Below are 12,796 nucleotides of genomic sequence, written 5' to 3'. Positions count from 1 at the left end.
CAGTCATTGGTAAACTAATTTTTTCCATAACAATTTTGATAAACATTTCAATAAAAAATTGGTAAAAATTATAAAAATATTATGAAAGTTTTTGCAAAAAATGGAAAATGTCAATAATTTTGACCATTTTTCATGAAAAGTTTCAGTTTTGAACAAAGGTCATTTTTCTACAATGAAAAAAGTTTCCATGCAAAATACTTTGTCCAGTCCTGAAGATATTTTTTTAGAATGAGGATTCTGTATAGGTAACTGATGGAAAACAATGTTTATGGTAAAATAGGTATGTAGAGTGAAATCACAGCTTCCAAAAGTGGGAATCAAAATAGTCATGGGAACTTCCCTGTGTGAACTAGAATGATAACAAAGAATTGACAGATAGGCAAAGTAGCAAAAGGTTAATGCGCATTTTGCAAGGTTAATGCTTAAGTTTCGCATGCAAAATTTGTCTGTGCACTTCATTTATAAAACCCAAATTTGCACTCTTAAGCAGACAACTGTGAGTACAAAGTAGCTTCATTCTTGTAATTTGTCACTATAATATTTCATTGTTGTGATAAAAGTAATTCAATATAATTTATCAATTTAGAGTGTGTGCATTTATGTAAATACGTATATATGTGTATGTATAAAGCTATAAACAGTATGTAGCTCAGTATTTGTACCTAGAACTTTAACAGACGTATAAATTAAAAGCCTTTACAATTTTGTAGTGCAGTATCCTGTAGTGGAAAGCGCTCCAAAAAAAACACGTCAACAACTATTTACCAAAGGACAAAAACCTACCAGTTAGCGGATATATAAAAGATAGGGTGGTCCTTTATAAGAAAGAAGTCGGCCCTTCTAACAGCAACTAATTTTGTAAGGATTTTTAGCTAATAAATTGCAACTAAATAGTTTTAGTAGTTTTAATCTGGGGAACACACAGAAAAATTTTTAGAATAAAGAATAAATAAACTTGCATTTAGAAAGACACAATTGAAAGTGTTGACTGAAACACTTTTAAAGGCTATCCTGGGCGCCTTCTTATTTTTCTCTCAGGATTGTGAATACATTGTGCCAAAATTGTAGTTGTAAGGTTGAATGTGGTTCAGAACACTTTTGTGGAATTGTGTGAAGAGATTTTCAAAGGTATATACTCAACTTTATTTTAAACTTGATTGGTGATTATATAAAAACGAAAATGTCAATGATATTCAGCTGGCACTTAAAGGATAAAGCTATTGCTAAAGTGCTTTTATAAGTTATTGCTTTCATAATGAAATATACTATGCAGAGACATAACTTATGAAGATAAAGATTTGAGAAGATGGCTCTAACACCTTCAGTCACACTGGATTTTCCTGTGGGGGTTGATTACAAATTTGAATGAATAACTAGCTGATTTTGTGGACACAAGGATCTCTGTTATTCGCATTAGGGAAATTAAATGGGATTGACAGTCTGGATAATATTTTCTTACTGGAGTTATTAAATGATGTCTAGATTGTCATAACTTGCTTGATCATATGTTCCACAACCAAGTCTGATAGACAGATAAAACATTTCCCTCTATTGAGGTGCTGCATCTTCCAGGAAGATGATGGAGTTCAGAGGGCAAGATAATTTCACTCTGTCTTTTACTCATTAGATTTTGCAATTTTTTAATCAATATGTTTTTGTGTGGCCTCAATTTATAGTTTAAACTATTTAAATTAACTACACTTTGGAGTATATTTTTATTCTCCCTCATAAAATATTTTCAGTTACCAGATGAGTATTTTAATTTACTACTGTTAATTCATTGAAATAAAATATCCATCATATAATCAGTTTTCTATTTACGCAATGTAAGACAATAGAAGATAGCAAAAATAAAAGTAGCATTTGCTTTGGCTTGCAAATAAGTCAGATCTGTTGTGATTTTCACATCCTAAAGAGTATACAGTCTACTTTACTTTCCATAGGAAAGTACTTGATGAGACCAGTGGTCTACTTAGTTTGACAGATTGTCTCTAATAGTAGTCAAGACCAGATACTTCAGAAGAAGGTGAAAAAACCCTTCAGTAGGCATTATGGGATAACCTGCCCCTGAGAAATGTTTTCTTCTAAATCCTTCAGTGAATGGTTGGATTATGTCAAAATTTCTGAAGTTTATTTACTGCTTTTTCAGTTCGTGTAGTGTCTCTGCATTACTGTGGAGCTTGTAACTTTAAACGTCAAAGCTTCCGGTTTTTTTCCACTGGACCTTGAGGATGGGATTTTCAATGGCACTCAGCACGGGAATAAATGTCATCAGATTGAAGTTAATGGTAAAACACAAATCGGTTTTAATGGGATGAGACTTAGGTCAGCCCTGAGTGCTTTTGAAAATCCCACCTTTAAATCTGTAAGAACTATGTCACTGTGCAGAGAGCGCAGCTATTTAGTTCTTAGAATTACTCCACGCCATATATAGGACAGCTGGACGGACACACACACACACACTCACTCTCTCCTGGAGACTTTCTCTCTCCTGGAGATGTTTTTTCTTGTTATTTTCATTTGGTCTAAATTAAGTTGTTCAAGCTAATAATACACAGTAGCTCTTTGTGTATGGAAAAATGTAATTGCATTTTAGACTCCTTTGGAATTTGTGTAGTTTAGCAATATGGCTTTTGCATACAAAAAAAGTGGCTACTTACAGAAATGTGACATGTAGCTGAGCAGTGGAGACTTGAAAATTGAAATTATCACTGGGTCTTTGGAAACACATTTATTCTTCCTTCCAGATGCAACTTGTTTCTGATTAAACTCATTCTATTGAGTATATACTAAAATTGTTCTAGCCCAGACAAATAGATTGTCATACAGAGTGGTCTGAATCACTTGGTAATCTAATCTAATCGCTTGTTAATCAAATCTAATTGCTTGGTAATCTAATCAAAGTTATAAATCTAGGAGCAGTGACACACTTAAATAGCTAAATCTGTTTATCAAAAAGAAGATTAAGAGGTGACTTGATTACAGTGCATAAGTACCTTCAGGGGGAGAAAATACTGGGTGTCAAAGGGCTCTTTAATTTAGTGGAGGAAGGCATAACAAGAACCAATGGAAGCTGGATGCTGAATCCAGACAAATTCATATTAGAAATAAAGCACACAGTTTTAACAGTGAGGGTGATGAACAACTGGAACAAATTATCAAGGGAGGTTATGGATTCTCTGTCCGTTGATTCTTTCCAATCAAGACTGGATGTCTTTCTGGAACGTATGCTTTAGTCAAACACAAGTTATTGAGCTCAATGCAGGAGTAACAGGTGAAATTTTGTAATATACAGGTGTTCTGACTAGATGACCTAGTCCCTTCTGACTTGAAACTCTGTGAATGAATCTATGAATTGCTGTCCTTGCAAGGACTCCTTTTCATCCCAAAGTTGTACCTTTTATTTTTGGGGACAAGAAAACAATAATTTTACATTCTGTAGCAGACAATGAGCAGTTCTTTGAATTTTATTTTTCTAATCTACTTGAAGTCTCACCTTATCCCTCCCCCTTACCACCTCCCAGATGGATATTTCACATAAAACACTATACCCCAATGTTCTTATTGAAAACGCATCTGCATATAAATTATATATTTTTAAAGACAGTGTTTGTAACAGGACATTTCAGGTTGTGGGTTGTGCAGGCTTATCATCGCATCTCTGGTAGTTGGCACTGTTTTTTTTGTTCTATGGCAAGTATCATGCCTAGGTATGGCAGTATCAAAGTGTGAGACAGTCTGTTGTTCACTGAGCCAGCAATTGGGGGAAAACACCCTCTCAACCTTAATGAAGATAGTCATGGAGTCAAATTGTTTAGAAAGTTACAAAAAGCAAGATCCCCTCTCCCCACATCCCCCCACACACCAATTTCAGGCAGCCTTTATATTTTTGTGTGCTATTTTTCCTTTTTCTCCAGTCATTTTTCTCCAAGAATGTTAGCTCTTTACCTTCTCTGTATACAGTTCTGGCCACTCATATTGACATAACCCAGTTTTGTAGGCTCTCTCTCAGTGTAAACCTACTAATAATGGCTATTTATCCAGCCAACTGTGTTGATCAAGAGTGCCAGGTCACTCTAATCCCTTCTATCAAAGAGAAAAGAAAACCACCTCAAAGACCTGTCCCTTAGCTGATGCTGAGATATATAAACCATCCTATAATTACTATAGTTCAGGTAAGTAACTCCACTGCCCTGGAAATCAAAATACGGCATCATAGGTGCTGTAAAATCTTCTAAATATCGGGCCAGCCCTGATGGCACTTTTAAAAATAAACCAAGATTGAACGTTTGCATTAGCCCAATGTCATTGATATGTTACATCACCTTTTATTGCCTTCCTTTTTTTCACTCCTCATATCTGGTTTAGTGGTCAGAAGAGGCATGTGCAGCACATCTTACTCAGCGAGATGGATACCAGGCAACTACTCAAGGACAACTTAAAGATCAGCTGTATCAAGAAATTATCCATTACTTTGACAAGGGCAAGGTAAAAAAAAAAAAAAAAAGCATGTTGCACTGCTTTTCTCTCTTACACTCTCGCTAAACGCATGCCAAGTAGTAAACTTGCATCAAGTGACCTTCAAGGAGCTTTAAACTTGTTATAAATTGTAATTTGGAATGTTTTATGTAAACAATCTGCCAGCTACCACTTGCAGATAATAATACTTTAAAAAAATCAATGGTACTTTTATAAATGCTGTGTTAAGTGTAAATAGGAAAAGGGTAAATAATTGTGTACATGCCGGGGGTGGGGAGGAGTGAAGCATCTTATTTTGAGAGGGTTCATTGGCAATTGTGGCTAATGCAGTCTGTTAGCTATCTTTGGTTTTTCCCCCTTTGTAACAATTAAATTAATTATCTAGAAGGATGGATGAATCTCAGGTTTGTATCTTAAAGAAGTAGGGAGGGGAGAGGTCAGAAGGGAATATTTCATTGGAATTGCTGCTTTACTCTGGATGAATATGAGTTTGACATTGGCTCATTTGTATGTGTGTGTCTGTCAGTTTGTCTAAGTTGGCGGGGGGGAGGGAGGAGAGGGGAGACACAGTTGGTGGCACACCATTCGTTGGGCCTTCCTTGCACAAAATGTTTAAAAAGATGTATAATAGAGATGGCAGACTCATCATCAGAAAGTGCCAGGTACACATGTCTATGTTGTCACAGTTTATTGTACAGAAATGGTGCAAAAAATAAGTGTCAATTTTTATAAGAATGAATTGTTTTTCTGCCAGCTCAGCACTATGCAAGCATATTTTTCATGGCTTCATATTGGTTTGGATGAAACTCCATTATATTCTATGCACTGAAAAAGCCAAATATGATCACTTTATATTAGTTACCTTTATAAATAGTTAATAAATGACGATATATATTTTAATAAAAGATTAATCTTCTGGATTCTTATATAAGCCTCCTGGTGTGCTTGTAACCATTGATAAGGTATGCTAGTCATGTATATAACATGCTTGTAACCTCTATTAAATACTTATTAACCCTCTATCAACCATTAATAAATTGAACCTTAATACAAAGCATGACCAAAAATATATTTTAATTTTCTTTGCAGGATACATTTTTGGGGGCAGCTGGTAGAAAGGGTTTGTTTTTTATTGCATGTTATAGTTTCACCCTTGTTCCTAAATAAATTACACATTTTTGTTTTCAATGGCCTAATTTTCTCAGTAACTGAACACCTGCAATTCCCCCAGACTCAATGGGAGCCAAACTTCTGAAAATCAGGCCACTGGATTTTAACTTTAAATTAAACCAATAATGTCCTTTCTCCTCAGCTGCATGTGAAACAGCCAAGCTACTTTAAAGTCGTACTTGCCCATTTCTGCTACTTTTAGAACTAATGAGCTGTTTATGAACAGCAGGCAAAAATACCTGCTGTTTACAAACGTTCATCCTGTGCAGCATTACACAGTCAGGCAGCTAAAGCTTGAGAGAACACTGTTGGATTGAATAACCCCACATAATTTGAACATACTGTACTGTATAGTTCAGAAGTGAGAGAGGGAAGTAAATGTCCGCTTGTTTAAGAACTGCTGAACGGCCTATATTATGCCTCTTTCACTTATTTTTGGATAGTTAACAATATCAGTGTGCCCTGAGGTTAATAAACTCGTGCAATCTTGGACTAATGTGTAAGGCAAATTCCAAAGACAAGCTACCCCTCAGTGGAGAATGTACTGCTTTTAGACCTTCAGAGTTAGGATCCAAGTCCAGAGAAATTCAGAATTAAATATTCTCTTAATATACTGGAGGGCTGCACTAAATACCATATTGGCTATAGTACGTAGGCATAGTGTAGCAGGCTAAAACAGAATGTCAACTTTAACTTTGCATGTTTTTGTTTTTGTAGTTTGAGACAAGATTAACATTTTGGAATTTAGTTTTTAAATTCCCCAATACATTTGCCTGTTTCTTGTATTTGACCTTCCATTTTGCAAACATTTTATTTTTTCTGACTGGTTGATGTTCTCCTTTATTCTTTAGAATGCTTACCATTTTTCCTAAATCAGGGGTCGGCAACCTTTCAGAAGTGGTGTGCCAAATCTTAATTTATTCACTCTAATTTAAGGTTTCGCGTGCCGGTAATACATTTTAACGTTTTTAGAAGGTCTCTTTTTATAAGTCTATAATATATAACTAAACTATTGTTGTATGTAAAGTAAATAAGGTTTTTAAAATGTTTAAGAAGCTTCATTTAAAATTAAACTAAAATGCAGAGCCCCCTGGACCGGTGGCCAGGACCCAGGCAGTGTGAGTGCCACTGACAATGAGCTCACATGCCGCCTTCGGCATGCATGCCATAGGTTGCCTACCCCGTCCTAAATAATTATAGTATTTTGCTCCCTGTCTCTTCTTTCTAAGATGTTTTTTCTTAACCTTCCCATTATTCTTCTAATCTCTGTCCTTTCCAAAGTAAAATGCAATTTCCTCCAGGTTTCCTATCTTTTTCTTCCTCTCCTAGATAATTATCCTTCACTTGTTTTGTACTTTTTGCTATCATCTTTTGGTTTTCCCCCTAAATGGCCTTGTGTTCAGTTTTATCTTGTCAGTCTAACCTAGCCACTGAATCTGCCCCAAATTGTCTGGAAGTACAATGTTTGGCTAAGGTCTTGTAATTTTCCATAAAGCTCTTAATCCAAGAACTTTCCTGAAAATGTAGCTGTGTACCATGATGAGAGTAGAAAATAGAATGGCGGTAATAAAAGAAAAATGTAGTCCATGTGGAGAAGTTGATGTTAGTCAATGCTAAAGAACCACTGAAGCCAAGAAATAGGCAAGAGGCACTAGTAAAAATAATATAGATTTTATAACCCAATTTATGTGGTCTCTGCAACCGTTTTCAACAGAAGCTGTGGAATGCCTGTTCCTATTCCTTTTTAGTAAAATGTACAACTTCTTTAACATGATTTAAGGTTAGAGCTGGATACTATGATATACAAACCAATAAACATTTTTCACAACTATTTCATAAATTAAAAATGTTGGCCTCAGAAGTGAGCAATCAATAAATAAAATCACACTGCTGATTGATTTGATAAAAATCATGCTTTTGCTGGATTCACAATAATTAAAGTATAAGTGGTATTTTACACTAAATATCTTGGCAAAAAGCTCAAACGTCTGTTGCAGCTCACGTGATAGCCTTTCTCTGTGAAATTTATACCTGTGCAGAGGACCAGTTCAAGGTCTGTACACTGCTTAAGTCACACTTAAGGCTTTAAATAGGAATTAAGTGGTTCCTAGGCCTTGTATGAATTTTAGCCTATGACAATATATTCAAGAAAATACATCTAAACATTTTATATTGTTCATACCATAAGTAATAGTAAGCAAGATGTGCTTACTGTGAACGATAACTAGATGGATACATCCTCCTTTCACTGCCTCATCCCCATTATTTTTCATTTCTTCAAGACTAGATTACTTCCCTTATTACCTGTCTGTCCCAGGCCCCTCTATTCTGATTCCAAAAGGCTATTACTTACATATAGTGTAGTATCTAATGGGCTACATCTGCTCCAGTCAGCAGTAATTAACCTTCAGCTCCCTGCCAGGTTCCAACGACTTCTCCCAAGGTGGGCAACAGAGAATTCTGCCACCGTGTTCCAAGGGTGCTCAGTAGGCAGGATTGTGTGAACAAAGGCATGTGGGAGGGCAGCAAGAAGAAGTGAGAGGAACTATATACTGTCCGAAATAGATTGCGGTCCGTTAAGCTTGGTATTGAGTGAGGAAAAACAGGCAGGACTAGAATAACAGTGAAAAGCCAAGTGGCTACGTTTATTGGGGGATAATTACAACTTGGGCCGGGGGAGTAGGCAACTTTGGCTGGGATGGTATCAAAAGTACAAACACACCCCAAAACACAGTAACAATACACTTTATACTGCTCACCACACCACACCAAATAGGCAGACACACCAATCACACAAGATGGGAATCGGGTTCGTCAGGGCGGTGCCCGGTGCAACACAGAAAAGAGGCCCACAGGCTACTGCCTCAGCCGCCCTTGCTTTCACACTAAGGGTAAACCCAGAGTGTGGTGTGGCTGCAGTTGGGCAGATTCCACTCACACAGACCGCGGGGACAGGAACCCCTTGGTCAGCTAATCCCCAGGTGGAGACAGCACCTAGCACCAAGCACTCCAGACAAAGACAGAGCATTGACTCACACACTTAAAACAGTTTGCAATAAACAATTCACTAACAACTAGAACAACTATACAAGTTAGCTAAGCAATTGTGCAATTCTGAGCTCATTAATACAATCCTGATATCCTGAATAGATACTTGGTACAGAGTTAGGGAGGGGAAAAATAAGAGGCTAGATGAGCTAACTGTCAGATATCAAAAAGCAAATACTGCACTCCAGGCGCAGCTGACCAGCAGAACAGACACCAGAAGCATGACGAGCTGACAGGGATCGGGTCCAAACGACAACGAATCCAAACGATACGACACAAGCGCGCTTTACCGGGAGGAGACCCTGGCCGAAAGGTTGATCAGGTCCTTCAGCTAACACGCGGATGCTCCACACAAATTTTGGGGGGAAACCTAGTTTTATTAAGAGGTCTCACTCCCTTGTGTCGGTATCTGATTGGTTCCCTGGTCCCTCCTCCCTCCAGGCTCCGAGCCATTGCCACCCCACGTCAGCAGGATTTGCACACGGCACACTGGAGTTGACAAGTAAACAAACTTGACCCTTAGATGACTGGGCCCAAAAAGAGCGGGAAAGTGAGTCGCTGGGCAGGATTAACCTGACCTCCAGACGACCAACCCAAAAAAAACAGGTTGCCGGGCAGAATCAGGCCTTCACACACAGAACTAGCCTGACCTTTAGATGGCCCAGCAGGAGAGAGAAAAAAAAAGAAAACAGGAGAACATACACAGCCAGTGTTGCTGGGCAGGATTGAGTCTCTGCCCTCTCCTATACAACAAGAACCTGGTCCAAGATGGAGGCAGTCCTGTCCTTTTAACAGGACAAGATGGCCGTGGACCGACAATTGGCCATTCAAAGCCATAACTTCATATCGGATTGCGACATATACATTAGGGACGAGTTTAATAATGTGATACGTTACAAATAATTGAACATAATGCGAAAGATAAGAGTAAACCACTGAACAAATTCAAATAGGAGATTTAAATGGTCAAAGCAGATGGAGAGAAGATAAATTGTAGGAGTAGCTTTTTGATGAAACTGAGGGGATGGAATGAAATTAGATGCATGGAGGCCAGACAGGAGGAAGTTGCAAGACAGAAGGACTTTAGAGGTGATGAAGAGGAGAAAACAACAGTATTTAGAAAGAACTTGGAATAGTCTAAGGATATGGAGAAGGAAGAGAGCAGAAAGCTTTTGAAGGAAAATTGAGAAGTTCAGTTTTCACTCTTTTGAGGTTGTCATAGTTGAAGGATAATCTGGGAGGAGACATCAGAAGGACTGTCAGCAATCCAAAACTGCACAAGGATAGTTTGGGTAGACAGATAGAGATATGTAGTGTTCAAGATAACCATTTATAAGAGAGCTATATTAACTTTCTGTTAAGTAAAAGTTGCTGCAGATAATCTCCAATCACTGAAAAGAACAGATTCCTCTGTACTCTACTGAAGAAGTATGTATTAAATGTTTCTTTACAATAATATAATAAATTTTCCTTTACATAATTTGCTAAATTGCAATTTTACAAAGATTGATACAGCATGAGCAGATGAATTTTCCTTAGGAGAAGGTAGAAGAGGATGGGATTAAGGACAAAACCCTGGTTCACACCAATGGATAACTAAAGAGAAGATGAAGAGGAAATGCTGGGTTGAGAGGTAGAAGAAGAAAGAGGGCATCAGAATTACTAAAGCTCAGAGAGAGAAACCTGCAGAGGAGGAGAAGGGGTGATTGACTATCTTGACAGATTGAGGAGGATGACTATGGAGTGAGACCATCTGCTGGAACTCTTTTGAAATGAATCTAGTCAGGTATTATTATTAGAGGGTTTCTAGACACCTTCCCATCAGTGTTTTTGACACACATTAAAGCCAGTGTTAAGAGCTGACAAAGAATGTATTTTTATCATTGCATTACATATGTAAGCTTTTTTAGTAGTTTTATAATAGCTTCTGGAACTTAGGTACAGTCGTTAGGACTCTCCCAAGATTTAGCAGTATTGTGAACTAATATTCCTATCTTGGAACATTATATTTTTACTTATCGTTAACTCAGCCAGAAGTTAAATAATATCATAACTGATATCCATTGCCAAGGAACCTTTTTAAAGCATATGAAACTAGACCCCATAGCTCTTTTCAGGCTGTGACTATTTCATGTGAACTTTAAAATTAATTCAATTATAGGCTAAAAAGAATATTCGATATTCAATAAAAGAATATCCTTTCAGATTCTCAAAGACTTTCCCATAAAAGGATGCAGTCAGAGTCCCGCATATGCCACACAACTGAATTCAGGAGGACACTTTTTTCTTCGTTCTTTCAACAGAAGAGAGGCGTTTTCCCAATAAAATCAGAACCCATTCTCACTTGTACACTATCCAGATCAATTGTTTCTTGCATTAAGGAATCATGCGTCAAACAAGTACTATATACTAGCTCCCTTTCCCATTACAGCTCATTTCTCTAAAAGACTTACCATGTCCTAGGCAAAGCTGGGAAAAGTTCCAAAGCAAGAAGTCTGTGAGGAAGCAGATTGGGTATTACTGACCTTCAAGAATATTTATAGATTTCAGTTAACAGAATCTTTTGTCACAGCCATACTGCCCTCATCCAATATACATTAGCTGTAGTATACACAAGGGAATTTTTTGAGAGTTTGCAGTGGATTTTAGGTGCACACTTTACTTGAAGATGGATATCTAAAACCCTCACAATGTTAGAAAAATGGTAAGGATTAGTTTTATGCTTAAATTTTCTTCTCCCTGCCATGATGGTAGATCTCCCAATCCTTGTTGAGAAAGTAAAGGAGGGGAAAAGGCACATGGTTAACTGACTGTGGGCCACTGGAATTAAGGGCACTCAGCGACACACAGATTGGAAGGTAAAAACCTCTTCTTACTCCCTCACTATATGACAATTGGATTTCCTCACTGAGTAAAAGTTGAGCATGTAGGGGTATAGTGGGATTTATAGGAAGGTCCCTATGACCAGCAGCAAGTCTTTTCCTTTTGGTCAAATTACTTCCACAGAAAGGTACCAGTGTAGGCACAGGAAGGAAGTTAAAAGAATTTTGTCCCACAGTTACAGTTTTAACAAGAAAACTAAGCAAAACTTATTTTTAGTATTACAAAAAATGATTAGAGAGACAAGGTGGGTGAGGTAATATCTTTTATTGGACCAACTTCTTTTAGATTTAGAGACAAGCTTTCAAACTTATACAGAGCTCTTGTTCAGGTCTGGGAAATTTACAAGGTGGAACAAATTGTTTAGTATAAGTAGTTAACATATTTTAAGGGAGCATTCAAGGTGAAGTGGCCCATTAACACTCCGCCAGTGTGGGCGGAGGGAAGGGGGAGTTAAGGATGCTATTAAAGTAGTTTTAGTATTTCAAATCAGAAAATGTGGTGGTGTCTGAGATATTTTTTCCCCCATTCAGGTACAATTGTAGTTAAGTGAATTGTTTCTTCAACAGAATAGAAGAAGGCTGAGGTTGTTTGACTGCAGATATAAAGGAGAATCTCTGTTATAGTCTATATCATATTGAATTTTGGTATTTATGTTTAAGCTCTCATGCTATAACAATAATTTATTATTAATAAAAGTATCATTAATGTGATTTGTATTGCAGTTGCTTCTACGGGCCCCAACTGCGATTTTACATATTTGTATTTATTTTGCATAAGTTGCCCATCGTAGTCACATCTAGGTTAATCAAATCTTTAAGATCAAGCATTTATAATTAAGAGTATTCTCTAACATCAAATATACTGCTACTGTCTAATTTAAGGGACATCCATCTGTCAGTGATCACTTCATAATAGCTATGTAATTATTTTTCCAAAAGCCTGGTTAATTAAATAGGCCTATCTCTGTGCCCAAAAGGCCACCAGACTCTAGCTCTGGTGAGCTGCCAGAGAAAGAGCAAATTCTCCAGGCAAAGAGCCTCTCGGAGAATGACTTGTTTCCAATCCTAGAGAATTTTATCCCAGGAACTGTCCGTAGTAGTACTACAGTCAAAGGAGCTATGCCAGTTTACACCAACTGAGGATCTGGCCCAATGACCATATCACCTTTATGAAGGTAGATTGGGAATGTGCTGCTAGAATTATTGTTCTGATGCAG

The 12,796-nt window shown here is 37.4% G+C and overlaps 1 protein-coding gene across 2 annotated transcripts in view; it reads left to right on the top strand.

Annotated features, from left to right (window-relative positions):
• DOCK1 (dedicator of cytokinesis 1) overlaps positions 1-12,796 on the top strand; it is a 561,291-nt gene that overhangs the window by 443,483 nt on the left and 105,012 nt on the right. For both annotated transcript variants that reach the window (XM_045023408.1, XM_045023406.1), the window contains exon 38: positions 4,369-4,488. In XM_045023408.1, the coding sequence (XP_044879343.1) occupies positions 4,369-4,488 (120 nt within the window). The remainder of the gene's footprint in view (positions 1-4,368; positions 4,489-12,796) is intronic.

Source organism: Mauremys mutica, chromosome 7, assembly GCF_020497125.1.
Source record: "Mauremys mutica isolate MM-2020 ecotype Southern chromosome 7, ASM2049712v1, whole genome shotgun sequence".
In the NCBI taxonomy this organism is placed as follows: Eukaryota; Metazoa; Chordata; order Testudines; family Geoemydidae; genus Mauremys; species Mauremys mutica.
The sequence above is the reverse complement of the archived record's forward strand: the minus strand, read 5'-3'. Positions and strand labels throughout refer to the sequence as shown.